Source organism: Aethina tumida, chromosome 1, assembly GCF_024364675.1.
Source record: "Aethina tumida isolate Nest 87 chromosome 1, icAetTumi1.1, whole genome shotgun sequence".
In the NCBI taxonomy this organism is placed as follows: domain Eukaryota; kingdom Metazoa; phylum Arthropoda; class Insecta; order Coleoptera; family Nitidulidae; genus Aethina; species Aethina tumida.
The window spans coordinates 41,296,236-41,321,620 of record NC_065435.1 but is presented as its reverse complement, the minus strand read 5'-3'; the positions used below and the strand labels follow the sequence as shown (position 1 = coordinate 41,321,620).

At 31.2% G+C, this 25,385-nt stretch overlaps 16 protein-coding genes, 1 long non-coding RNA gene and 2 other non-coding genes across 20 annotated transcripts in view; 3 read left to right on the top strand and 16 right to left on the bottom strand.

Moving 5' to 3' along the window:
- Positions 1 to 489: 489 nt before the first annotated feature.
- On the bottom strand, positions 490 to 980 carry LOC109595905 (ejaculatory bulb-specific protein 3-like). Its single transcript, XM_020011341.2, has 2 exons — positions 785 to 980; positions 490 to 726 (listed from the first exon to the last, which is right to left on the bottom strand). The coding sequence occupies exons 1-2, from the start codon at positions 963 to 965 to the stop codon at positions 536 to 538; spliced, it is 372 nt and encodes a 123-aa protein (XP_019866900.1). The 5' UTR covers positions 966 to 980; the 3' UTR covers positions 490 to 535.
- Positions 981 to 2,073: 1,093 nt separating this feature from the next.
- LOC109595907 (ejaculatory bulb-specific protein 3-like) lies at positions 2,074 to 2,569 on the bottom strand. Its single transcript, XM_020011343.1, has 2 exons — positions 2,374 to 2,569; positions 2,074 to 2,315 (listed from the first exon to the last, which is right to left on the bottom strand). The coding sequence occupies exons 1-2, from the start codon at positions 2,552 to 2,554 to the stop codon at positions 2,125 to 2,127; spliced, it is 372 nt and encodes a 123-aa protein (XP_019866902.1). The 5' UTR covers positions 2,555 to 2,569; the 3' UTR covers positions 2,074 to 2,124.
- Positions 2,570 to 2,893: 324 nt separating this feature from the next.
- Positions 2,894 to 3,337, bottom strand: LOC126264288 (uncharacterized). The gene is made up of 2 exons (XR_007547049.1): positions 3,156 to 3,337; positions 2,894 to 3,105 (listed from the first exon to the last, which is right to left on the bottom strand). It is a non-coding gene; the product is annotated as an uncharacterized LOC126264288 (long non-coding RNA).
- Positions 3,338 to 3,524: 187 nt separating this feature from the next.
- Positions 3,525 to 4,145, bottom strand: LOC109595895 (ejaculatory bulb-specific protein 3). Its single transcript, XM_020011329.2, has 2 exons — positions 3,852 to 4,145; positions 3,525 to 3,797 (listed from the first exon to the last, which is right to left on the bottom strand). The coding sequence occupies exons 1-2, from the start codon at positions 4,054 to 4,056 to the stop codon at positions 3,601 to 3,603; spliced, it is 402 nt and encodes a 133-aa protein (XP_019866888.1). The 5' UTR covers positions 4,057 to 4,145; the 3' UTR covers positions 3,525 to 3,600.
- A 556-nt stretch (positions 4,146 to 4,701) lies between these two features.
- Positions 4,702 to 5,552, bottom strand: LOC109595903 (ejaculatory bulb-specific protein 3). The gene is made up of 2 exons (XM_020011339.2): positions 5,327 to 5,552; positions 4,702 to 4,949 (listed from the first exon to the last, which is right to left on the bottom strand). The coding sequence occupies exons 1-2, from the start codon at positions 5,505 to 5,507 to the stop codon at positions 4,756 to 4,758; spliced, it is 375 nt and encodes a 124-aa protein (XP_019866898.1). The 5' UTR covers positions 5,508 to 5,552; the 3' UTR covers positions 4,702 to 4,755.
- A 488-nt stretch (positions 5,553 to 6,040) lies between these two features.
- Positions 6,041 to 7,547, bottom strand: LOC109595896 (ejaculatory bulb-specific protein 3). The gene is made up of 2 exons (XM_020011331.1): positions 7,325 to 7,547; positions 6,041 to 6,331 (listed from the first exon to the last, which is right to left on the bottom strand). Exons 1-2 carry the CDS (start codon positions 7,530 to 7,532, stop codon positions 6,144 to 6,146), a joined length of 396 nt encoding a protein of 131 aa, XP_019866890.1. The 5' UTR covers positions 7,533 to 7,547; the 3' UTR covers positions 6,041 to 6,143.
- Trnag-ucc (transfer RNA glycine (anticodon UCC)) lies at positions 6,379 to 6,450 on the bottom strand. Its single transcript has one exon. It is a non-coding gene; the product is annotated as a tRNA-Gly (tRNA).
- Trnag-ucc (transfer RNA glycine (anticodon UCC)) lies at positions 7,055 to 7,126 on the bottom strand. The gene has a single exon. It is a non-coding gene; the product is annotated as a tRNA-Gly (tRNA).
- Positions 7,548 to 8,993: 1,446 nt separating the features above from the next.
- LOC109595904 (ejaculatory bulb-specific protein 3) lies at positions 8,994 to 11,365 on the bottom strand. Of its 2 annotated transcripts, none has more exons than XM_020011340.2 (2): positions 10,005 to 10,683; positions 8,994 to 9,242 (listed from the first exon to the last, which is right to left on the bottom strand). In XM_020011340.2, exons 1-2 carry the CDS (start codon positions 10,180 to 10,182, stop codon positions 9,046 to 9,048), a joined length of 375 nt encoding a protein of 124 aa, XP_019866899.1. In that variant the 5' UTR covers positions 10,183 to 10,683; the 3' UTR covers positions 8,994 to 9,045. The 2 variants fall into 2 exon arrangements, 1 of the variants encoding a protein (XP_019866899.1); XR_007547048.1 differs by lacking the exon at positions 10,005 to 10,683 and adding an exon at positions 11,194 to 11,365 and having other exon boundaries at positions 9,029 to 9,242.
- A 135-nt stretch (positions 11,366 to 11,500) lies between these two features.
- On the top strand, positions 11,501 to 12,045 carry LOC109595899 (ejaculatory bulb-specific protein 3-like). Its single transcript, XM_020011334.2, has 2 exons — positions 11,501 to 11,728; positions 11,781 to 12,045. Exons 1-2 carry the CDS (start codon positions 11,533 to 11,535, stop codon positions 11,963 to 11,965), a joined length of 381 nt encoding a protein of 126 aa, XP_019866893.1. The 5' UTR covers positions 11,501 to 11,532; the 3' UTR covers positions 11,966 to 12,045.
- Positions 12,046 to 13,535: 1,490 nt separating this feature from the next.
- On the bottom strand, positions 13,536 to 14,048 carry LOC109595902 (ejaculatory bulb-specific protein 3). Its single transcript, XM_020011338.2, has 2 exons — positions 13,864 to 14,048; positions 13,536 to 13,804 (listed from the first exon to the last, which is right to left on the bottom strand). Exons 1-2 carry the CDS (start codon positions 14,042 to 14,044, stop codon positions 13,608 to 13,610), a joined length of 378 nt encoding a protein of 125 aa, XP_019866897.1. The 5' UTR covers positions 14,045 to 14,048; the 3' UTR covers positions 13,536 to 13,607.
- Positions 14,049 to 14,617: 569 nt separating this feature from the next.
- Positions 14,618 to 15,070, bottom strand: LOC109595889 (ejaculatory bulb-specific protein 3). The gene is made up of 2 exons (XM_020011325.2): positions 14,875 to 15,070; positions 14,618 to 14,825 (listed from the first exon to the last, which is right to left on the bottom strand). Exons 1-2 carry the CDS (start codon positions 15,053 to 15,055, stop codon positions 14,638 to 14,640), a joined length of 369 nt encoding a protein of 122 aa, XP_019866884.2. The 5' UTR covers positions 15,056 to 15,070; the 3' UTR covers positions 14,618 to 14,637.
- A 548-nt stretch (positions 15,071 to 15,618) lies between these two features.
- Positions 15,619 to 16,624, top strand: LOC109595901 (ejaculatory bulb-specific protein 3). Its single transcript, XM_020011336.2, has 2 exons — positions 15,619 to 15,879; positions 16,216 to 16,624. Exons 1-2 carry the CDS (start codon positions 15,684 to 15,686, stop codon positions 16,398 to 16,400), a joined length of 381 nt encoding a protein of 126 aa, XP_019866895.1. The 5' UTR covers positions 15,619 to 15,683; the 3' UTR covers positions 16,401 to 16,624.
- Positions 16,616 to 17,225, bottom strand: LOC126265256 (ejaculatory bulb-specific protein 3-like). Its single transcript, XM_049965958.1, has 2 exons — positions 17,025 to 17,225; positions 16,616 to 16,901 (listed from the first exon to the last, which is right to left on the bottom strand). The coding sequence occupies exons 1-2, from the start codon at positions 17,203 to 17,205 to the stop codon at positions 16,708 to 16,710; spliced, it is 375 nt and encodes a 124-aa protein (XP_049821915.1). The 5' UTR covers positions 17,206 to 17,225; the 3' UTR covers positions 16,616 to 16,707.
- A 1,055-nt stretch (positions 17,226 to 18,280) lies between these two features.
- LOC109595898 (uncharacterized) lies at positions 18,281 to 20,353 on the bottom strand. The gene is made up of 4 exons (XM_049967865.1): positions 20,118 to 20,353; positions 19,827 to 20,020; positions 18,598 to 18,862; positions 18,281 to 18,542 (listed from the first exon to the last, which is right to left on the bottom strand). Exons 1-4 carry the CDS (start codon positions 20,317 to 20,319, stop codon positions 18,346 to 18,348), a joined length of 858 nt encoding a protein of 285 aa, XP_049823822.1. The 5' UTR covers positions 20,320 to 20,353; the 3' UTR covers positions 18,281 to 18,345.
- Positions 20,354 to 21,658: 1,305 nt separating this feature from the next.
- On the bottom strand, positions 21,659 to 22,390 carry LOC109595887 (ejaculatory bulb-specific protein 3-like). The gene is made up of 2 exons (XM_049961324.1): positions 21,927 to 22,390; positions 21,659 to 21,872 (listed from the first exon to the last, which is right to left on the bottom strand). Exons 1-2 carry the CDS (start codon positions 22,117 to 22,119, stop codon positions 21,676 to 21,678), a joined length of 390 nt encoding a protein of 129 aa, XP_049817281.1. The 5' UTR covers positions 22,120 to 22,390; the 3' UTR covers positions 21,659 to 21,675.
- Positions 22,391 to 22,444: 54 nt separating this feature from the next.
- On the bottom strand, positions 22,445 to 23,274 carry LOC109595897 (ejaculatory bulb-specific protein 3). The gene is made up of 2 exons (XM_020011332.2): positions 23,029 to 23,274; positions 22,445 to 22,761 (listed from the first exon to the last, which is right to left on the bottom strand). Exons 1-2 carry the CDS (start codon positions 23,219 to 23,221, stop codon positions 22,565 to 22,567), a joined length of 390 nt encoding a protein of 129 aa, XP_019866891.1. The 5' UTR covers positions 23,222 to 23,274; the 3' UTR covers positions 22,445 to 22,564.
- A 576-nt stretch (positions 23,275 to 23,850) lies between these two features.
- Positions 23,851 to 25,385, bottom strand: part of LOC109595886 (ejaculatory bulb-specific protein 3) — a 117,866-nt gene continuing 116,331 nt past the window's right edge. Inside the window, exons 3-4 of the mRNA XM_049961325.1 lie at positions 24,137 to 24,271; positions 23,851 to 24,083 (exon numbers count right to left, since the gene is read on the bottom strand). Of these exons, the coding sequence (XP_049817282.1) occupies positions 23,902 to 24,083; positions 24,137 to 24,271 (317 nt within the window). The 3' untranslated portion in view covers positions 23,851 to 23,901. The remainder of the gene's footprint in view (positions 24,084 to 24,136; positions 24,272 to 25,385) is intronic.
- On the top strand, positions 24,735 to 25,324 carry LOC109595908 (allergen Tha p 1). Its single transcript, XM_020011344.2, has 2 exons — positions 24,735 to 25,009; positions 25,062 to 25,324. The coding sequence occupies exons 1-2, from the start codon at positions 24,820 to 24,822 to the stop codon at positions 25,241 to 25,243; spliced, it is 372 nt and encodes a 123-aa protein (XP_019866903.2). The 5' UTR covers positions 24,735 to 24,819; the 3' UTR covers positions 25,244 to 25,324.

Here is a 25,385-nt window from a genome sequence, read left to right as displayed (position 1 = left end):
TTTACATATCCATTGTTATAGACTAGACCATAAAAAACAAAACAATCAATGATTGGCGTAAATAACAAAGATTATTTTGAAATCGCAATAAAATTAATGATTCCTTTTATTTAACCTTACAGTTTTATCGTTGCTGAATTTTAAAAATGTTGAAATTGTAAATAATTTGAATAATGTTGATTCATCAATTCTCTCAAAATTAATTATTCAACAATAATGTGCAAAAGAATACTTAATTTCTTCTAGAATTGACATTACAAATCAAAGCTGGCAGTACAATTGACAAAAATATTAAACATTAAGCACAAATACAAAATCTGAGTACTAAAAATATATATTATTTTAATTAAGGAAATTTAATAGCGTATTTGGCCTTAAGTCAAATATTGTTTGTTACTTTATTTCACTGTAATATATCCTATTTTATATTTATTGTTGGTACTATGTGTCTTTATGAAAATATTAATAAAACAAAAATATTAATGTTTCAAGATTATATGTATTATTCAAGATTATATCATAATAATTTTATATTTTATAGTCCTGCTTCTTTAAGTTCAGCTTCGTGTCTCTTCCTGTAAAGACCATTTTTATCGAATTTTGCTTCCAGTTCTATCCACGCTTGACGTTTGTGCTGAATTAAATGGCGAATGACCTTCTTACTTCCCTCTCTTTGTTTCTCGCTGCATTTGGCACAATCGTTTTCAAGAGCGTCCGGCAAAACCCCTAAAACAAATAAAAAAACAATCAAGTAAAATAATAAAATAAAAAAATTTCTCATTACTTTTAAGTTCACTTCCATCGGGGGTACAAGATCCTTTTTCCAAAACGCAATCGATGTAATTATTCAGTAATCTGTCGTTCTTCAAAATCTGGTCTAGGTCGATGTTGTCCCATTTGGAAGTATATTTTTCTTCGGCTAAAGCCAGAGCAAGGAGACCGAACAAGACAATACAAATCTTCATGGTTGTGGATTATAATGTCGTTTGAAAAATGAAGTTCTTATATACTACTTTTTATCTGAAATATGTCACTGTTCCAGTCATTAGAAGATTATTATTAGTGTGTATTAGTGAGGAATATTTTATATTTAGTCATTGATAAAATAAAACAATGTTACTAAATATTATTAGATTTCTTATACTAAATGAGTTATACAAATTTATTGATGGGATTAGAATTTAAAGGGGGATAAATATTATTTTGAACTGTTTCTCTTCTTTTTAGCAAAATTTAACATATTAAATAATCGTTTACAAGTGCCTTAGGCAAAACTGGTCCAAATAAAAACACCATTTACGTTATAACATTGTTTATTTTTGTGACATTAACGTTTAACAAATGACTCATATCTCTCCCGATATTCGCCGTTAGGGTCATATTTTTCTTCCAGTTGCTTTAGTATATGTGGATGATGTTGTGCGAAAGCACTAAGCACTTGTTTGAGTCCCATTTTTTCCACATGTGAACAGTCTTCACAACCAGTCTCCAACATCACTGGTAGCGAATCTAACTCAATCGCAATGTAGACACGTCATACATTCCTTATTTGTACTTACTTTTAAATTTATCATCTAAAGATAGATATAAAGATTATTCGTTATCGCCCTTAAAAACGAAACAATTAATGATTTAAAAATATATATATGGCGTAAATAACAAAGATTATTTTGAATTCGCAATAGAATTTATGATTCCTTTTATTTAACCTTACAGTTTTATCGTTGCTGAATTTTAATAATGTTGGAATTCTAAGTGATTTGAATGATGTTGACTCATCAATTCTCTCAAAATTAATTATTCAACAATAATGTGCAAAAGAATACTTAATTTCTTCTAGAATGGACTTTACAAATCAAAGCTGACAGTACAGTTGACAAATATATTAAACATTAAGCACAAATATAAAATCTGTGTACTAAAAATATATATTATTTTAATTAAGAAAATTTAATAGCGTATTTAACCTTAAGTCAAATATTGTTCGTTACTTTATTTAAATATAATATATCCTATTTTATATTTATTGTCGGTATTATGTGTCTTTATGAAAATATTAATAAAACAAAAATATTAAAGTTTCAAGATTATATGTATTATTCAAGATTATATCATAATATAATTTTATAGTCCTGCTTCTTTAAGTTCAGCTTCGTGTCTCTTCCTGTAAAGACCATTTTTATCGAATTTTGCTTCCAGTTCTATCCATGCTTGACGTTTGTGCTGAATTAAATAGCGAATGACCTTCTTACTCCCCTCTCTTTGTTTCTCGCTGCATTTGGCACAATCGTTTTCAAGAGCGTCCGGCAAAACCCCTAAAACAAATAAAAAAACAATCAAGTAAAATAATAAAATAAATAAATATCTCATTACTTTTAAGTTCACTTCCATCGGGGGTACAAGATCCTTTTTCCAAAACGCAGTCGATATAGTTATTCAATAATCTGTCGTTCTTCAAAATCTGGTCTAGGTCGATGTTGTCCCATTTGGAAGTATATTTTTCTTCGGCTAAAGCCAGAGCAAGGAGACCGAACAAGACAATACAAATCTTCATGGTTGTGGATTATAATGTCGTTTTGAAAAATGAAGTTCTTATATACCACATTTTATCTGAAATATGTCACTGTTCCAGTCATTAGAAGATTATTATTAGTGTGTGTATTAGTGAGGAATATTTTATATTTAGTCATTGATAATATAAAACAATGTTACTAAATATTATTAGGTTTCTTATACTAAAATGGGTTATATGTTACAAATTTATTGATTGGATTAGAATTTAAAGGAGGATAAATATTATTTTGAACTGTTACTCTTATTTTTAGCAAAATTTAAAATATTAAATAATCGTTTTCAAGTGCCTTAGGCAAAAGTGGTTCAAATAAAAGCACCATTTACGTTATAACATGTTTATTTTTGTTCATTAACTTTTAATAAATGACTCATATCTCTCCCGATATTCGCCGTTAGGATCATACTTTTCTTCCAGTTGCTTTAATATATCTGGATGATGTTGTGCGAAAGCACTAAGCACTTGTTTGAGTCCCATTTTTTCCACATGTGAACAGTCTTCACAACCAGTCTCCAATATCACTGGTAGCAAATCTAAGCCAAACACAATATAGATATGTCATACATTCCTTATTTGTACTTACTTTTAAATTTATCATCTAAAGCACTACATGGCCCTTGTTCCATCAAACAATTAACCAAATTTGCTACAACCGTACGATCTTTCAATATTTCGTTTACTTGTTTTAAATCTTCCTCATCGCATTTAGATGCACTTAATATCAAACAAAAAAACAATAAATTTTTCAAGCACATCTTTATTAGGGAAAATTGCAACTAGAACTCGTGATGTTTGTTTTCTCCAAATTTATTTACCTTTGTCAAACATGTAATCAGTTATTTTAAGTGGTAGTTTAAAAGGAAGTCGATTCACTGATAATATTCAATTAATTTGTCCAATTACTGGATTTACCAACAATCAAATAAAAACAACTTTAAATTATGTACTTTATTCTACCATATTCTTATTACAGTATATTGACTTTAAACTAAGTAAGAATCACAATGTGGCTTATATTGATGAATTAGTTAAGCTTTGGGAGAAAGCTGCTTTAATTTTGCGTCATATTTCTTTTTGTACTCTCCCTTTTTGTCATATTTGGCTTCCAATTCAGTCCACAGGTCCTTTTTCTTCTCAATCAAAAAGGAGACAATCTTATCACTGTTGACTTTTTGTTTTTCGCTACATTTGGAGCAGTCGTTATGAAGGGCGTCTGGTAGAACTCCTAAATAAAAAGTTAGAATTATATCATATGTACGTATGGTAAAAGAACACTTACTTTTTAATTCTTCTGCATCTGGTGTGCATTTTCCTTTATCCACCAAACAGTTGACGTAATTCTTTAACAACCTATCACTTTTCAATATCTCATCTACGTTAACATTATCGTACTTTGTTGTATATTTTGGTGGCTGCTTTGGCTTTTCATCTGGACTTCCATACGCTACAGAAACGACAATAAGACAAACCACGACCAATTTCATTTTCTTCTCACTAAAGATGATTGTGGAGGAATAATTGACTGACGGTGGTGAGTTTTGTTTACGTATTTATATGGAAAATGTGTTTTACTTGAACGAATCATGAGTGGGGTAAGCGGCAGTCGCATTATTGGGACAAATGCCATTGAATTCTGGAAAGTGCACCTTGATTTGCAGTGGCAGTTTCTTCATCAGTTTATCGCCCGTGTCGGTGACAATGTAATTTTGTTTATTTACAGTTTATATATTAAACATTTTAGTCTATGCATATTCGCTCAATTTTTCTATTGCTGGTAGATTCAATATCATGTGCTTCTTCTACATCTTTAATAATCTTATTGATTATTTTTTGGCTAATTTCTTTCTTAATTTTGCCATAATTTATTTTTCTACATGCATCATGTTTATTATTATAAATCAATCAATAAATTTAGATAAAAATCATGCGACAGAGATCAATGATCTGTGAAGTGGGTCACGAATAAAGTTATTAATCTTTACCGCAGATTTTTAAGGTCAACATCGCATGTTTCGTTTGAATTATCTGCTCATTTTTTTGTCCAGAAGGTCCTTGTTTCAACTAAGATTTATTTTCTTTTTGAGTTATACAACCTTACAACAATTTATAACAACAAATAAAAAGTAATAGTCATTACTATGTGTGTTTATTTACAACAGATATATCTCTAAATCTAATACATTTTATTCCTTTTTGTTAGCTTTGATTTCTTCTTCGTACTTCTTCTTGTATGTGCCCTCTTTGTCGTATTTGGCTTCGAGATCCTTCCACCATTCTGGTTTGTGGTCAATCAAGTGTCGTACGATCTTCTTGCTTCCCCTCTTTTGGACATCGCTACATTTGGAGCAGTCAGTATGCAAAGCATCAGGCAAAACGTCTACAAAATGAAAAAATATCAATTAATCACTGTTCGCATTTGATTCAAATTAAAGCAATTGAAAGGTTTGAGAGGTCTCCAAAGAGACAATAGTAAACGTTAACAAAATTGTTATATTAACAGTTATTGAATTAAAATTTTGACATTACCAAATGTAAAATGTAGAAGTTTCAACAATAAACTAAGTTACAAAATGTTCAAGCCAAAGAAGAATTCTTTCAATGATTTTAATATTAGAGCATCTAAAATATGGATTCAAATTAATAGACCAATAATTATATTGTTCCAAAGTTTTTAAGAAAGAAAAAAATGTTGGTTAGGCAAATATACAATAGAAATAAAGATATACCAAAGATTTTGATTATTCGTGTACTCACTTTTGAGTTCGGTTCCATCAGGAGTGCAGTTTCCTTTCTCCAAAAGACAGTTCACGTAGTTCTTCAGCAATCGGTCACTTTTGATGATCTCGTCCAGATCGACATTGTCGTACTTCGTGGTGTACTTTTCACAAACTACACCCGCGACTACGACTAGCAAAACAACCAGAAAAGATCTCATGATAACCAGCTAACTTTTTCACAATTATCTGTTGCACAACTATAATAGAAGGGTACTTTTATACCTTATATGAGCACATACTAAGGTATTCTGTTGGGGTGGGGAAGTAATTAAGTACGAGTAAAATAATTACACAATTTGCATATGTTAAAGGAATAAAGGATTATATCATGCGTGTTTAATTAAAAACTGCACTCATTACTTTCGATAATCGGTGTAATAAACTAATCGTGTTATGCTAATTGTGTAACAGGAGCCATCTAACAACGTTAACAGACTTCTTGGAAAACTGAACAGGAAAATAATATTCATGGTGCCCTTGAGAAAATAAGAAAATCCTTGCGGTTTGTTTTGTATATTGGATACCATTAATAACGTTAGAAAGCATATAGGTTGGGTGTCTCTGAGTTTTTCCAAGATTAGTTTCAATGCATGTTAACATTGTTTCTGCTCTGTTTATCTGGTTCATGACAGAAATTGCAAAATTGTTATGGACTTGGTAAGGTAAGTATTAAGTCTGAAGAAAAACCTAATTGAACCTAAATTCATTTTTTTATTGCACGTCTTTTACATTGTTATTTATGGCATTGTGACTATTAAATAAATTTAATAATTGACTACGGGGATAAATAGTGTTTAAGAACTTTCTTTTAATCTGTCTTGGTATTTCTTCCTGTAAACCCCTTCCGGATCATACTTGGCTTCCAGCTCCTTCCACATGTCCGGCTTGTTCTTCATCATGAAGTCGACAACTTTCCTGCCTTTCTCTATTTGATCTTGGCTGCACTTTGAACAATCGTTTTGGAGGGCGTCAGGGAGGTAAGCTAAAACATTAATTTGAATTAAAAATGGAATTTAAACAAAAACCTTATGCGATGGCCGGGAATCGAACCCGGATCAACTGCTTGGAAGGCAACTATGCTGACCATTACACCACCATCGCACTTGATGAAATTTACCCGAGGACCCAATAAAAGTGGTCTTTATATAATTAATTGTCTCATCAGTCATTAGGATCTATTAAAAGAACGTTATAGCAATTCTAATTTGATCTGGACAAGAGATAATTTATTGCAAAAGAAAATATTCTCTACATAAATTTCAATTTTTTAATAAGAAATCGAGTCATTGTTTGCTTCATTCATATTCATTATTAATTTTACGCTTTTAACGAGAAATCCTTGTTTATCTGAGCAGTTTATATATTAATTAAATGAGGCGAAAGTATTGTCACCCGGTTCGGATTCAAGGTTGCAAACTTGTAAAACTCATTATAAACATAAAAAAAATTATAGTTAATTGCCACAATTTGCATATGGGTATTGTTATTACATGTTTTGAGTGTAAATAGGGTAATTATTAATTTACTTTTGTAATGCAGAAATAGATGTTTGATAGACAATCATGATTAATTATTCTGGGTATACTTGCACTTTGGATTCTGTATAGAAAAAACATGGCGTGTAGGAAATACACCGTACATGGCAACACCAAAGATCAATAATGCAAAAATTAATAACAATAAATTAGTTAATAACAAAAGTTTATGCGATGGCCGGGAATCGAACCCGGATCAACTGCTTGGAAGGCAACTATGCTGACCATTACACCACCATCGCACATATAAAACACTGCTGCAATGAAATTGAGGCAGCGGCCCCAGATTCATCTCGATACTTTCCATCATTGATTACTATAAATAGTTACAACACCGTTAAATGACCACTTTCATCGATAAAAACCGTTTTAATGGCTGGATGTTTCGTTCTTCAGACATTGTACGACAACATCATTTTTAGAACTTGAAATGAACTCACTTTTTAGTTCCATGCCATCGGGAGTGCACCGTCCTCTGTCCATCAAGCAGTTAACGTAATTCGACAGTAGTCTCTCGCTCTTGAAGATGGAGTCCAGATCCACATTATCGTACTTCGAAGTGTACTTTTCTTCAGCCCTGCTGATAACAGCAAGCACTACAATCAAAAACACAATAGCTATTCTCATTGTCACCGTCTTTCTGACCATATGCACAAATTATCGGCATTTATATGATGCCTAGGAATAATTAAATTCGTGTTTCTGATAAAAAATACATGCGTACATTAAGGATAATTTGTATTTTATGCTAGTTTGCCATCTATTAGTGTAATGTTTGTTTTTTGTTAATAAGATGATTCATTGCAATAATGGCCAAATTGTTTTATCTTGCATAAAAAACTGCAATTTTTTACTTTCTATATTGTATACCAACATATCGAATTTGTTATTAAAATGGATCTTATTTGTTGAAGATAGTGAAGTATTTATATATTTTGATGGGTTAAAACATAGTTATCATAATAAAATCCTCATTTGATGACCCTTGACATAAAAAATTAAATTTTTGTTAATATATTTCGCAAGGATTATGTGCTGATTGAATAAAAAACTGAACAGTAGAATTTACAAGGCAGTATTTGGTTGTCACAGTAAAACTGTTTTGATCTATTTGATCAAGAATTTTAACCAGATTTCGTCCTTGCACACAATCATGACTAATTTCACTGTGCTAAACAAATTTACACTCAAAGGTACCAGCTTCAAAATTTGGAGAGCTTGTAATGTTCTTATAGAACAATTTATTTTGTTTTATTAATTTCTCAAGGAATTTGGTAATATTAGTTTGATTACTGGCTTACAAGTTTCGTTGTTGATGCATTTTTGTTTAATTTATGCAACATTTTTTATTAAAATTTATTTTGCTAATATATTTATTGCAATTGGTATTCTCATTTATAAAATAATTCATATTATCTGCTACAAAAGAGTCGTAGTTTAGTATTCACAAAAATTTTATGCTATGTAAATTTGTTTATTTTAAAGTTAAACATTTTAAACATTAGACAAAAACAATATAATTTTAGAGGCTTATAATTGCTATTGGACGATGCACCTTTTAGAATCCCATAAACATATTTACAACAATGTATTCTTTCTTAACTATAATAAAATATTAGGTATTTAGTATTTGAGGTCGCGTCTTTAATTATATAGGCGCCACTGTAGGTTACATAATAAACAATAACTTTTCGTTTTTCAATATGTTTAATAATAAAACTGTGTCATTTTTAATTACGCGTTATATTATTACCGGTTATTTTGTTATGTATAATATTAAGATTAAGGTTCGGAATTTGAACTAACATTATGCATTTTCATCCCATTTTTAATGACCGAAAAACCCGAAAAAATTCATTTAAAAATTTATATGTTAATTTAAGTTTTTAATGAATATTCATTACATCCATATAATTATTGAATATTTATTAATTTGAAGAAATTCCAATGTGATGTAATATTCAGATTTATCGAATTACCAATTAATATTTACCGAAATTGAAGCAGGCCAGAATAGATGAAAAAACAACTTGTTTACATTTATCCAATAAGTATTGTAATGAGAAAACTTTGTTCAATTATTTAAATGCATTAATTAATACACACAAATAAATTAATAGCTTTTTAATTTTTAATAACAAATATGTACATATTAATTAAATTATATCTGGATGCCTTCAGCTTTCAATTCAGCCTCGTATCTCTTCCTGTAGTTGCCTTGGGGGTCGTATTTCGCTTCTAGTTGGCTCCACCAGTCGCGGTGGGTGGCAAGAATGTGGTGCAGAACTTTTCGAGAGCCGGCCCTTTGTCTGTCGGTACATTTGCTGCAGTTGTTTGCGAGAGCTTCACTTAGATGTTCTGCAATTAAAACAAGATCAGGATGTAGATTAGGGTCAATGTAAATAGGGTAGATATTGTTATGTCCGGTGGTGGTGTAATGGTTATATTTAATTTTTGCGTACGTCCTTTCTTATTACATTAATTTCATTATTAATTGCACATATTTTGCAATTGAATTTTCATATTTTGTGCAATTTTGAATTCAAGTACCGTATTTTATCATACACCTTGGAGTGGACAAAAAAGGTGGGAAACAATTAATGAAGTGATGACATCAATGTGTGTACTACTTATTACATTAATTTATGGTGGTTAACCAACTCAAATATATAATTATAGGGAAAGGATAGTTAGTTTAAATATAGTACTAATTATTTGACGTAGTTTAATATCGACACAGTCTGTGTATTAAAGAAATTGTTCATAATAATTTGTTTCAATTTAATAATTATAATGAATAATTTATGAATTTTGAAAATAAAATATTTAAACATGTTCCAGTATAAATACATGGAGACTAAATGAAAAGTAATTACGATATAATTATCAATCAAAATAAAATTACTTGCAATTATAAAATATGTACCATTAGTCAATGTGTATTTATCATATATTTTTTTTATTTTAATCCATTTTTTATTTCAGCTAAATTGATATTTACATTACTAATGTTTGTGTCAGACTGTTAATATAATATATAATTGGTAATTATAATTACATTCAGTTTAATCAATTATTGCAGTTTTTCTGAGAACTGCTAATTTTGCTGATGGTACTTACTTTTCAATTCGGCACCATCTGGAGTACATTTTCCTTTATCCAACAAGCAGTTCACATAATTCGCGAGTAACCGTTCACTTCTCAATATCTGGTCCAAGTCGATGTTATCGTACTTGTCTGTGTATTGTTGGCCTAGAGCAACACCGACGGTAACCAGTAAGATGAGCACTGCCTTCATGATGAACTATTTTCGTTTTTGTAAAGAATTTCAATGTCTATGGTATATATAAGAAAAATTAGAGGCCAACAACCTCTTCTATTTTAGATAACTAGTTTGCAAATACGGCTTGAAGTAATTTAGTTGTGACGAAATTCTTGGTACTCGGGTATCAATTTCTTCCGGTACGATAACGTTTAACATTGATTGGTTAATTGATGCGTAGATTGGACCCAATTAGTGTAAAGAATTCGGTGTGGAAATCTTAATGTTTGTACAGTTTCTTCTTGGAGTCAACACGTGAAATTGTTTACTCCAGATTTAATAATACATATTTTTTGACCTTGTGTTGCCATAAATAAATCAATTTACCTGTATACACGTAAGTTAAGATGATAGAAGACGTTTTGTTTATTGAGTTTTAAAATCACAATTAATAATTATTTGCATATTGTTGATTTGTTGTGATTGTATCTTCCTTAGTTAAATAAAAACATATAAATGATGTTGTTGCTATTAATTATTATTTAAAATAACTTGTTATTGAATTCTCTGAAAGGCAACATTAAATAGAATTTATTTTTTTTTTAGCAAAAAAGAAATGATTTGAAATCAAAATATAATCCACGTTAGATAATAACAAAATAAATTTTTGTATTGAAAATAATTCACCAAAATTTATAATTTTGAGAAAGTTACAATTCAAATTTTAATAAAATTTCCTAATTTATGGTAACTACATGAAATAAAAATAAAAAGAAAAAATATGTAGAACACTACAGACAATATATAATACTCTTAATTTAAATCTGTAAATAGAATTATTTTGAAGCTATTAATGAAATAAAAATAATAGAATTTTATTGTGCAAGTTTTGAGTAAAGCTTTTGACGTCCCTCATTTTAGTAAAACAGAAATATTTCATGAACTTAGAACTTAGAAATTCGTATTTAATATTCTATTTTTAGTGTCGTTGGTTAAATTTATTACAGTTGAAAAAATTGAACTGAAATTGTAACAATAAATTTTTACCTTTTACAAAAAGTACTGCCTCTAGTAGTGCAGGTCCATGGGAAACAAAACATTCTGATACACATCTAATAAATGAAATTGAAAATAACAGACCGAGACACGATCCAACCAAAACGACTAAATTCCTGCAACTAATTGAGATGCATTATCGTCATGCAGATCAGTCCAAAAAAAAAAAAAACGATATGCATTATCTAACTGGTTTCTTGATTTATTTAATTTTTTGAATATATCATTTGGGAATCACAACCCCCACCAAATAATTTTGGAACATATAAATTTGTATGCATTTGTGTGTGAATTCAGTGTACCTTCAATTGGTAAACAAAAATAGCAAATATGAAATCCTTCGTAGCACTTATTGCGGTTTGCGCCTTTGTGGCTGTCACCTGTGACGAATTGCATTATCCCGAAAATGTGAACCCTGAGGCGTACACTCAATTGTTGGGCAACAAGAGGTTGTTGCTTGCCAACTGCGATTGCATCTTGGACAAACCTAACGCCCCTAAAACCAAGGAGTGCACCGAATTAAAGAGTAAGTTCTCATTTCTAAAATACAATCGGTTTTTTAATGATGTGTTTTGCAGAGTATCTTCCCGACGCAATCGAAACCAAATGTTCCAAATGTAACGACAAGCTGACCAAAGCTATTCAGGAGGTGTTGTGCCACGTGAAACAAAACCACCTGGCTGAATGTTTTGATCCTCTTGTCAAAAAATACGACCCAGAAGGCAAAAGGAGAGGAGAATTGGATGAGTTCATCAAATGTTAAACATATTATTAGGTAGCACATCAAAATTTTACCACTTTGTTATCCAGTTGAAAATAAACTAACAGATGTATGATTTTAAATGTTTAATCAATATTTTTTACCCTTTGGAAATACTCAGTTGTAAGAGCTGACTGCAATTCTTATCCTAAAATTCAACAAAGTGTTACCATTGGATAATTATTAAGCTGTAAAAACTTTAAACAGTTTGCATTTTAATATGTAAAATATTAAGAATATTTGAAAAATAAATAAAAATCATTATCAAAATCAATGATTTACTTATTTCCCATTAGATGACATATCCTCTTAAAACTATTTTTGGGATTCAGCCCTTTTAATCAGTACTTATAAGAATAAATTATATATAAAATGTACAGATTGAATCAAATAAATGGTACTTACTTTTCAAGTTTACTCCTTCTGGTATGTCCTTATCTTTTTCCAAGAGATAATCCACATATCTTTTTAAACATCTCTTAATTTAAAAGTTTATCATCACCAATATTCCTGTAGGGGACAGTACTTAAGGCTTAAGTTTTTTTTTGCTTTTATAAATTAACTGTCAGTGATTAAACTTCAAACTCATGTCAATTTACTGTGATCACCTGCTGGGAGACAGAATCTTAATAAGAAGATCTAAACATCATCCTATAATTAATCATGTAAAAACACGACGAAACCCAAAAGTTTAAAAGAACAAAAGCGAAAGTCTAAATTCTTTAATAAAACAAATAATATTTACATTTAAAATTGCTTCGCACATGTGTTATATTTAATCATTCAAGTATGTCGTGACCTACTTAGGTTTAGTTCCAATCCTAATTGTAATTACATTATTATTAATATTCAATACAGAGTTAAGCGAGTAACATATGCAAAAGTGATTAACTGTGAGTCTGATGTGAGAAAGAGTCAAATAAAAATGGGAAGCTTTAGATCTACTTATCAAGATGTTACTAAAAGTGATATGAACTCTCGTTTCATTGTACAAGATCAAGAAGTGAAACTGACGTCGGATGTGGAATTGCTTATGTACATAATCACCGTGGTGGTCGTCTTGCAGTTTCTTTTTAAAATATACAAGCACCACAGAAGAATTCTTAAGAAACAATTGAGTAGAAACATGATAGTTTAATTTGTATGATATTGATCACCTAGTTGCTACAATGAAATTGGAAGTCCAAGTTGCTAGTTTGTCACAGGATCTAGGGCAAAAGAAGCCCAACAGTGTCAAAAAACAAGGACTGAATTAAAGTGTAAGTTAAAAAAAGCTTTTTACTGAAGTAATTTACAGAGTATAATCCTAATTGAGTCACCAGTTGCACCAAATTCATTTTAATTTTTCAATTTCCTACAGCTAGATTTTCCATATGGCAGTACAGTTTATACCCCTTTTAAACTAAGTGTCTATAATATTATGAATAGATGCCCAAGATAAAATCATTTCAGCTATCCATTGAGTGTAAATTACATAACGGATATTCAAATTTGTCTCCTTAAATTACTTTTCGAATTTAAATAAGTTGTATAGGTCATACACTGATGTGTATGAAAGTAATAAAATTCAAGCTAGTCTTATTTCGAATATATTACACAAAAATATACATAAATAATTGTAATAAAATAAATAACAATGCATTCTTTAGAGATTAAGACCTTCCTTTTTGTATTGTTCGTAATACATCTTTTTGTAGTTTCCCTCAGGATCGTACTTGGCGGCCAGTTCGTCGTACCATTCCCTTTTGTTTTCGATCAAATGGGCCAGTACTTTTTTCACAGCTGCGAATTGTTTTTCAGAACATTTGGAACAGTTGGTCTGCAGAGCATCAGGAATATGTTCTGAAATCAATTAATATAGTGTTATAGTAAACCTAGAGGAGGAGGCAATTAATACTTACTTTTCAAGTCTTCTCCGTCTGGTGTGCACTTAACTTTGTCCAACACACAGTCCAGATACCTTTTCGACAATCTATCACTTTTCAAAATTTCGTCCAAATTGATGTTATCATATTTGGTGGTGTACTTCTCTTCTGCATACACCGCACACACTAGTCCCAATAATATCACAACGAATTTCATGATTACTTTACTACTTTGAAGTGTTTAGTAAATGTGGAATCTTTTTATTTCGAATATATATATATATAATATCTCCTCGTGTCTTATGTGGGGAGTTTTTTCGTAAGCATAATAAAAAATTGGCTAATTATTTAATTATTAGCATATTTATAATGTTATATGGAAATGACAGAATTTTAATGTCGTGAGATGTTGCACCACGAAACAAGATTTTAATCTATTTGGTAACAATTAGTAGTAGTAGTGTGTAAAATTCCTTTATCATTTTGATTAAACAATGGAAACATTAACACATATTTATGTTAAATTTAAATACGTGAGTGGCAAACATTTAAAACTATAATATGCATCTTTGATTACTTGATTTGAACTAATATAATACAAATTACCGTTAAACGAAGAATAAATCTAAGACAATAGCAATGTACGTACGTTATTTATTTCTCACCTTGATGCATATTGTGATGTAGCCAATCATAGTGATTTTTTACAAGATATGCCATATTATATTCATTATACAATTATCGACCTTCAAACAAACAATCCTTCTTAATTATATAGTCAACAAACATTAGTTAACATAATTAAATCGGTTAATTGGTAATGGCGAATAGATAGTGGTATCTTTTTTGAAATTCTTCGTTGGGATCATATCTATCGGTCAGTTCGTTCAGCCAATCCCTCCTGTTCTTAGCCAGGTGTCTGATTATTCTCTTGAACGCCGTTTTCTGGTCGTCGCTGCATCTGGCGCACCCGTTTTTGAGTGCCTCCGGTATATTTTCTGGAACATACAACTGAGACTCGATCACTATGCACACTGTTCTATTTACTTTTGATTTCCATCCCGAGCGGCGTGCACTTTTGCTTGTCCAAAAAGCAGTCGATGTAATTCTTCAGCAGTCGATCGTTCTTTAGCAACAATTCGACGTTTATGTGATCGTATTTGGATATGTATTTTTGCGGTGACCCGCCACAAAAACAAATAAATAATAAGACCACCATAAATCTCATGGCTGTTCAATCGGTTATTTGTATTTACTGGTTTATTTATTGGTGCGTGGCTTATTAAAATAAAATAATTCGAGGTATTTGTATTCAAGATGGGATGGCGGATGCATGATTCGAATTGCGAGAGGAATTTCAATGGGGACATCCCGTGGATCCATTGTTCACACAAAGTCACCGCTGCAAATGTTAAATTTTTATGATTTAATTTATGAAATAATTAATTATTAAATTTATGTAATTTTATAAATAAGTTTTGTTAAAAAATCCATATATAGGAAGGGATAATCAGCCTCTAGTTTTGCTCATTTGACTCATTTATTATCGAAATATATCTAACTATATAAAGCAAATTTAGCATAAAAGAGAAAGTATTAAAAGGAAAATACAATATTCATAACAAATACTAGATTTATTGTTAGTCACTTTTTAGAGTGATTAAATATGCATCAAGTGTACAATTATACATGTTAAGATTCATATACCACATCACAGACAAGAAAAAAAAAAAAAAAAAAATAAATACAATATTATCAGTACAATCAATGTATGAATAATAATGAACATCAAGTCTCGTATAAATGCAGCATTTACGGGTAAATTTCCACATATAGTTCTTGTTTTCGATTCAGAAATGTTAAAAATGAATCATTTAACCTTAATTGTTCTCGTGTTTACGTTGCAAGCAGTAATTAGTGCTCAGTTATTCGAAATCCAGTATGACGGAATAAAACTGGACGATATCTTGAAGGATGAACCTTTAATGGAAAAATATGGTGATTGTATATTAGATGTGGGACCTTGTACGGAAGATGGAAAAAAGATTAAACGTAAGACTTTATTTTTGTCGTTTTTTGTTAGATGTGACGTATCTAATAAAAAATTCTGCAACTTTTTCTTCCCCCATAAATAAAATTTATGTTCGTTTAAAAATATGCACGATTACGATCAGTTTTCTTGTAAAAATGAAAAAATTATTCGCAAATGAACTTGTCCATATGCCCGTGTCAGCATGAACATTGCCATTTACATAACACATTCGTTCTTCTGCGAAACTTCCCAAGAAGCTCACCTTGGGGACGTTTTAAACGGGTTTACGATAACGCCATTATTTATTAATCCTAATCCACTTGCCATCGATTTTAATTAATCTTTATTGATTTCAGAAAATATCCCTGACGCACTCAAATCGGACTGCTCGAAGTGCGGTACCGAACAGTCGTACGCCATGAGAAGGATCTTGGACTTCTTGATCGAAAATCGTAAAGCCTGGTTCGACGAAATCGCCGAAAAGTACGATCCCGAAGGCATTTACTTCAAGGCCTATCAAGCGAGGAAGAAAAACCAATGAGATTGGTCTAATTCTGTGATAATCTTGTTAGACTGACACATGTATACTAAATCCAGTTTCTAATTAGCATATTATTTCAGTGATATCATCATAATTGATAACGGTACTTTTATTAATGTATTATTTTAAATGTGATTGTTTCTCAATACAACTGGACTCATATAAGAATAGTAATACTAATAATATAGTACTTGGGTAATACAAAATAAACCATATGCACATAATTGTTGTTTTATTTAGTGTTAAGTAATAAAATATTAGTTTGAGGTATTTCAAAGCGCACACAGATTTTCATCATTGCGAGATTTTAAAGAAGTCCATCCGCCTTCAACTGCTCTTGATATTTGACCATGTATTTGCCTTCAGGATCATATTTCTTTTGCAAGTCTTCCCACATGTCCTGCTTATTTTTAATCAGATGAGCTACAACTTTTTTGACTCCGTTTCTCTGAACATCTGAGCACTTGGAGCACTCCGTTTCCAACGCGTCAGGGAGGACACCTAAAAGTTAACACTGGTAATAAAGGTGGAGTCATTAAATGTTGAGTTTTTCAGGATAAACTACCAAAATTCCAAATTAGCTAACAGAGGTAGTTCTAGGAAATAGTAAAAATGTAAACTTACGTTTGAGTTCAGCTCCATCGGGACTGCACGGTCCTCTTTCCATAAGACAGTTGACATAGTTCTTCAGCAAACGTTCACTACTAATGATTTCATTGTAATCGATGTTGTCGTACTTCGTGGTGTACTTCTCAGCCAAAACTACTCCCGCAATCACTAAACAAATGACCAATTTACCCAACATATTTGTTATATCCACGGAACTGAATAACAATGAGGTAGCGATTAATGTTTATATAAAGATTCTAACATGGCACATCCGTCGTAGCAGTCTATTATTTAAATACCTACCAATTTTAATAAATAATGCTAATTAATATCTTTTATGAAGACAAAGTAAGTACATGTATGGCAGATAATTGCCGTGTGCTTTTCAATTTTAGAGGGAATTTCACGTTTTAGCGGACGTTTAAATTAGGTGACACACGAATTATGAATTGCAATTATGTCATAAATAATAAAACTGAATTTTGATGTATGATTATTTATTTGAAAACACTTTTAAACATTTATTCCTTCCTTTGTACTTCTTGTGGTAGGTTCTGACATTATCAACTTTGGCCAATATATTGTCGAAATATGGACCCCTGTTTTTGCCTAAATATAACAACACATTTCTGGTGCTTTGTTTCTTTCTGTCGTTACATTTAGAACAGACGGTTTTGTGGCTTCAGGAGGAAAATGTGAAAACGTAATTATTTTGTTTGTTGACAACAAAGGAAAAACAACTTTACTTTTCAGCCCCTTCTGGAGAACACTTTCCCTTTCACGTCATACAATTAACATAATTCTTCAACAGTCTCTCGTTCTTTAAAATGCGGTCGATATCTGTGCCGGCGTGTTTAATGGTGTATTGCTCTTGAGGTCTTCCAAGGACCACATAAACTATCACCAGAACGATGAAAATCACTATAAACGTCCTCATGATTTCAAAATTATGTATTAATTTATTATGACATGGCCCTTTAGGTTTATTTATTGTCTATGAGATTTTCTGAAATATGTAGGTGGAGAATCACAGTTAGAGCCAAAGTTGATATTAAAAAATCTTAAGTAAAAGAACTTCATGGGTTTATTGGATTTTCTGTTTCAGTCTTAGGTTTGTTTTTTCAATAATACTCGAACATTATTGTCATTACAAAAATGTTACACAACTTATTTTAATTTATGGTTTTTTAATTTTTAATAACTTTGTGTTTGTGTTATAGAGGTCGTTTAAATTAGGTAACCGATTTATGAATTACAATTATGTCATAAATAACTGAATTTTGACTTATAATTTTTTATTAGAAAACAATAAATACACTAAAGCATCAGCAAACTCTTAAACACTTATTCCTTCCTTGGCGAACTCAGATTTGTACTTGTTGCGGTAGGTCCTATCACCATCAAATTTGGCCAACACCTCGTCAAAATATTGACGCCTGTTTTTGCCTAAATATACCAACACTTTTCTGGTGTTTTGTTTCTGTCTGTCGTTACATTTCAAACAGTCGGTTTTTATGGCTTCGGGAAGAAGACCTGAAAATTTAATTATTGTATTAACTGACAACAAAAAAACAACAACTTTACTTACGTTTCAGTTCACTTCCTTCCGGCGAACACTTTCCTTTGCTCAGGACACAGTTAACGTAGTTCTTCAACAGTCTTTCGTTCTTTAAAATGCGATCTATGTCGATATTGTCGTACTTGGTGGTGTATTGATCTTGAGGTCTTCCAACGACCACATAAGCAACCACCAGAATGGTAAAAATCACTGTAAAGGTCTTCATGGTTTCAAAATAGTACATTGATGCGTTATAACATGACCCTTTAAGTATATATAGTGGCTCTAAAATTTTCTAAAATACGCAGGTGGGGAAATAATCGCAGTTAGAGACAGGGTCGAACTAAAGAAGTCTTAGATGTTTCGGGTTTTAGATTTGTTTCACCAATATTCAAACCTTGTTGTCATTATAAACACGTTATTTTGCTTATCTTAGTTTTTTGATTTTATATTTTTTAATATATTAAAAAATAACACATTTTTATTTAAATATTGTCCAGACTAAAAGTAAACGTAAAATCAAAATGTAAATATTAAAATGCATTTTTAAATTTGAAAAGTAAATAATTCTCAATTACCTTCACAAATATTGATAAATTATAGAATATTATTGAACATTCATTTAAAATATCAAATTTAAAGTTCGACCCTGTGTGGAGATTTCGGTCATTAAACGATTATTATCCAAAAAGTCATCTAAAAGTCGTTTAATCTGATTACCGTAACGATACCCATCCAGTTCTTCGTATCGCCGTGACGCAATAGACGCATTCGTAATGCAAGTAAAGAATGGGCCTATATACCGTGATTATTAGCATATTATAATAATTATCATGAAATATAACCAATTAACTGTGTAACTTCATTACGCAGGTTTCAAAATTCAATTTCGATTTCATCGAAATCAAAGCAATATGGTTTATATATTCCAAACGAAAGTCTTTTAATTAGTGCAACTATTTTGATTCATCCTTCTTGTACGAATAGGTATGTTTAAATTTTATATTACTTTATATTGTTATCATTATTTAATGATGTTACCATTTAGAAATAATAATTGCAGTATTATTAAATATTGTGTCAGTCATGTGACCGTAATAAAATTATGAGTGTACAGCTAATAAGGAATTGTAATGATGCAAGGAATGCTAAATTACTTTAATAAAACGGTTAATTGTTAATTAAAATTATATATAATTTACTTTCAGACGTAAACAAGACCACAGACAACGATATCAAATAATAACTAATCAGATTTACAAAATAATTCCTTCTTTGGCGAATTCTTCCCGGTATTTTGTGATGTAGATGCCTTCCGGATCATATTTGGCTGAGAGTTCGTCAAACCATTTCCGTTTGTTCTTTATTAGGTGTCGCAGCACCTTTTTGCTTCCTTCCTTTTGCTTCTCGCTGCATTTTGAACAGTCAGTCCTGAGCGAGTCCGGAAGAACACCTTTAAAATGATATTTTTTAAATATATTTAAATGGTTAATTAAAAGGATGGCTTATTTGTGGGTCTTGAAATACTTGACTCAAAAAAATGTACATACGTTTGAGCTCCGCTCCGTCGGACGTGCACCTTCCCCTGTCCATAATGCAGTTGATGTAGTTCTTCATGAGCCTGTCGCTCTTCAAAATTTGATCCAAATCGACATTGTCGTATTTTGTGGTGTACTTTTCTTCGGGTCTGCCACACACCAAGCCAACTAACAACGCTAAACCAACCGCTAAAATTAGCACATTCATTTTCATTCACCACGACGTTTCAATACACTAATTGTTGACATTTTTGGTTGGCCGTTTTATATTGTTTTGTAACACAAGGGGGGATTTTTATTGGTTAAGCCGAAATGGAAAAATGTTATTACATATTGGATTCCTAAAAATTGCGCACGTGGGTAAAATCGACAAGTGGTTAATGTTGCGACTGATGCCCTGGGCTTGCGGCTTTTGTAAATGCAGTTGCGAAATACTTCTTTGGGCAATCCAGATTTCAGTTAAAGAGACAGTGGGAAAATTATATTCGCTTTGCCTCACATCCGACCAGAATACACAATATGTTAGGTGCATCTTGAATTTTAATAACAATAATAAATTTATGTGTTTGTTGTTAGTATGCGGTGTTTTCACCAGATCTAACGCATAGTTTTGATCGTGTGAGAAAAGGTAATAAACTCTCTTTAAAGGCCATTGAGTTACGCTTACAGTATTACTTCTTATGTCTTTAAGGAGTATCTAATCGAATATAAAAGTCGAAAAACCAAAGTCTCTACTAATTATATTATTATATGGTATTTTCTTCAGATCTAATGCATAGTTTTGATCGTAGAAAAAATGTGATAAACTCTCTTTAATAGCCACGTGGCACCTACACTTCTATTTCTTATATCTTCATAGAGTAACAAAGCAAATGTAAAAATCAAACGAACAAAATATTTAAAAATTACTTTGTTATACATTTTTTGCTTCAGATTTTATGCAAGTTTTAATTATGTGAAAAAAAAGTTAGCAAAACTACAGTTAAATTATATGTGGTTTTAGTTGCTCACTTAATTTTTATAACGAGTCTTCCAAAAAGACTTTTTGTAATGTTGAAAAATTTACTTTGAAAATTAAAATTACATTTCTTACCCATTACACCTTTAAAAGTCAATAAGGTCTTATATCTTCAGCATATTCAAATTAACAAAGTATGTAACAATTATATTATTATAACAATCAGTATTAATATATAAAATTCTTCGTAATTTCTTAATTAGCAACCTTACCATAACATAATATTTACACAGTAAAATAAATCAGTATGACATGCTCATTTTATCATAAAAATATTGACATGCTTTTTCTCCTTAAAGATTATGATTCAAAGAAATCCAGAAGTGGCATTAAAGAAACAAGAAAATCCCACCATTGACCATGTACACTGACATTGCTAATGCACCAGAACATTAGAATCCTAATCAGGTTCAATTTTTATTGTAAACCGCGGGGGTCACGTAAATTAAACAGGTTATAATTTTTATGTTAACATTTTTATTACGTCCACACATTTCATACTTTTGTTAAAGGATATTTGTACTGTTGTGCAGTTATGCTAATTGAATTAATTTAAAAAACAATGCCTTCACTTTCGTATTGTGCCCTGTATTTTGATCTGTAGACTCCCTCGGGATCGTATTTTTTGATGAGCTCGTCGAATTGCGGTCTTTTGTTGTGGGCAAGGTGTAGGAGGACCCTTTTAGCTGCTGACTGTTGCAATGTTGAGCACTTTTCACAGTTTGTCCTAATTGCGTCGGGAAGGTATTCTGTAATTACAACAATTAATTATCATAATTAGTAAAAATTACACTCTTACTTACTTTTAAGTTCTGTTCCTTCGGCTGTGCATTTTCCTTTTCCCAAAACACAATTGATATACTGATTAACTAGTCTGTCGTTGCTGAGGATGCTGCTTAAATTAATGTTGTCGTATTTGTTGGTGTACTTTTCCTGTGGGAACGAATGACTAAGTCCCAAAAAACAGACGAAGACAAAAACTAGCACAACCTTCATGTTTAGTATTAGATTATAGCTTTGGATATAATCAATTAATTAATTGTTTTCTTCTCTTTGTATTTATAACAAAAATGAAAAAATAATGGTGGGAATTTTTGGCGGAAATCTTAAAAATATGCATATAAAAAATGTAAGGGCAACCAGTTTAAGCCATAACAAAAACTGCGTTAGTATAAACAACCTCGAAGAATATTTTGGATTAACTCTTAATTCTTGTAAATCGATCAAATTTAAATTTATAATTATCGTAACTGGCATATAATTAACAACAGAATAATTTTAATTAAGATTCGTATAAAACGCTCTAAATAAAAGTCTTAAGTGCAAACTGAGAAATATATTATATTATTTTTTCAAGCAAATATTTACATTTTTACGTATTATTCTATTAACCAATATAGGTTGCGTGTTTCTTTTATTATAACAAATTTATTAGTTGATTTTAAACAGTGATTCCTTCCTTCTCGAATTCAGCCCTGTACTTGTTGATGTAGATCTTCTCTGGGTCGAATTTGGCAGCGACTTCATCGAAGACTGGTCTCTTGTTCTTTACCAAAAAGCGGAGTACTTTTTTGGCGCCTTCCTTCTGTTTCTCGTTGCATTTGGCACAGTCGGTTTGCAGGGCTTCAGGCAAAACCTCTGCAAATGGAAACAAACAAAATTTAAGTCATATTTGACAATTAAAGTACATCTTAAATTTTAAAACAAAAATCAGTTTTGAATATATTGGAGCAAGTATTGTAATCCTTTAAAATGATTTTGTAGTTTTAGGCCATATACACTATCTAAAACTTCATTGAGTTGTCACTAAAAAATAGTAACTTAATGTCCATGGTATGGTATGGTATGGTATGGTAGGAAATTAATGAAGATATAATGAAAAAAAAATGTATAACTTCAACTTACTTTTCAATTCTTGTCCATCAGGAGTGCACTTTCCTCTATCCATAATGCAGTTGATGTAGTTATTCAACAATCTGTCGCTTTGCAAAATTTGGTCCAAATCGATGTTGTCATATTTGGTGGTGTATTGGTCGTCCGGTCTGCCGTAGACGAGAACTGCCGAAATGGCCACCAATAGGAACACGAAAACTTTCATCTTGCACTCTTTAGTTTTTACCGATTCACCTGTTTTAATTTCTGTGAGAGAACTACTATATCACCATTTGCCAACCAGTGCGTATATATACATGCCAGATATTTACGTTGATTAACTAGTAGGGGAAAATATTAGGAAAACGACGTAAAGGAAAATTGAACAACCATGCTGAGGTCATGGGATAATTGAGGGTAATTCGTCAAGCAGGTTTTTTACGACATACGCCCGTCATCTGTGGATTTCTTCGAAAACAAATCTGTTTATTTGGTAAAATTCCAATTTTTAATATGCTAACCCGGCCCCATGGTTTCATAAGATTTACGTAAGCCGAATTTAAGTTTTTTTGTTGGTTCTTGTTTTCGAGTCGACACTGCACTCAATGGGGAATTTTAAATTTAATAATAGATCGTTCCGCATTAATTATTTTAAAGTTGTACTATAATTTTACCAAAATGTACTATTTAGCAATATTATACAACGAAAGTTCGTTTATTACGGTCATCATCAATTAATTAGTGCGTTTAAAGATGTAATTAAACTATTCATTGGCTCGAAATAAATAATGCAATTGAATCATTTGGTTCATACAAATGTTTTTTGTGAACAACTAGGTTCAGTAAAGGAACAAGTTAAGTTATGCACACAAACAGTTTATTGAAGTTAACGAATTACATAAAAATCTAGTTTTCTAAAATATGTTGATATTTTGCCTTGTAAGTGCCATTAGGGTCGTACTTCTTCAAGATTTCCTCAAGCATGGGCTTTTTGTTTTTGACCAAAAACTTGACAATTTGTTTAGCATACTCCTTTTCCTCCTTTGAACAATCACCACACCCGGTTTTGATTGCTTCAGGAAGTCTCTCTAAGATAACACACAGTTTTAGTTTAAAACAAAATTGTGATACATTTACTCACTTTTCAAAGATAATCCAGAAGCTGAGCATTTTCCTTTATCCAAAAGACAGTTGGCATAGCTAGTCAGAAGACGATCATTCTGTAATATAAGATCCAGATTCAGCTGGGGAACCTGGTCATCTGCATTGGCACAAACTGCAACCAAAATGACACAAATAGCTAAAATGAACCTCATTTTGTAATTAATTTAAAGACGACTATGTCAAAAATACCTCTGGTAAGTTTATATATAATTCCGTGGTGGATTACCTAAGAATATTGCCTTGTTAACAACATTTTTATTATACTAAAACACATATAGAATTGTATAATTCCGCAAATTTAAATTGTTACTATGGAATAAAGTGCAAAAATATGAAACCAATGCAATTGGTCCAAACTGCAGGCTATCAACCACTTTTTATATACATGTGATAAATCATAGCCTTATTCTGTCATTAAAGGATCAATAAACTGTAACATTTATTACAAATTTCTTTTTAAACATTTGCGCTACGCAAACATTTATCGGAAGTAAGATTTCTGTTACGTTACTGCAAAGTTTCATTTTTCAAGGTGGTTGGTCAATATGTACAAGAATGATTAGGTCAAATTTGACACATGTTTCGTCCCCTATTGTCAACCAAATTTAGTATAAATATAAGAAAAGCTGTATCCAAATCAGTTCAAAAATCACAACAAAAATGAACACTCTTCTGGTAGTCTCCTTGTGCTTGACAGCTGCAGTAGTGGCAAGACCCGAAGACAAATATTCATCTGAGTATGATCACGTCAATTTGGATCAGATCTTGCACAGTGAACGACTGCTGCAGAACTACTTGAACTGCATTTTGGATAAAGGAAAGTGCACCCCCGATGCTACTGCCCTTAAAAGTAAGTTTTCTGGTTGGTTAATTATTGCAATTTTATCACGAATGTTTTTCAGCTTCTTTGCCCGAAGCGTTGACCACCGGCTGCGCCAAATGCACAGATCAGCAGACCGATCATGCAAAAACCGTGCTCAAGTTCCTTTCGAAAAATAAGCCTGATGTGCTGAAAGAAATTTTAGATAAATATGATCCTGAAGGTGTCTATAAGAGCAAGTACCAGGCCACTTTTGAGCAATAGTATATTTATTGTAAGGGGGGTGATCATTACAAATAATATTTAATTTAAATTGTGAGGTTAAATAAACAGGGTATAAAACTGCTTTTATTTTTTAATTTCATTTAAATATTCCATTCGCCTTAATAACATTATGCATGCAATT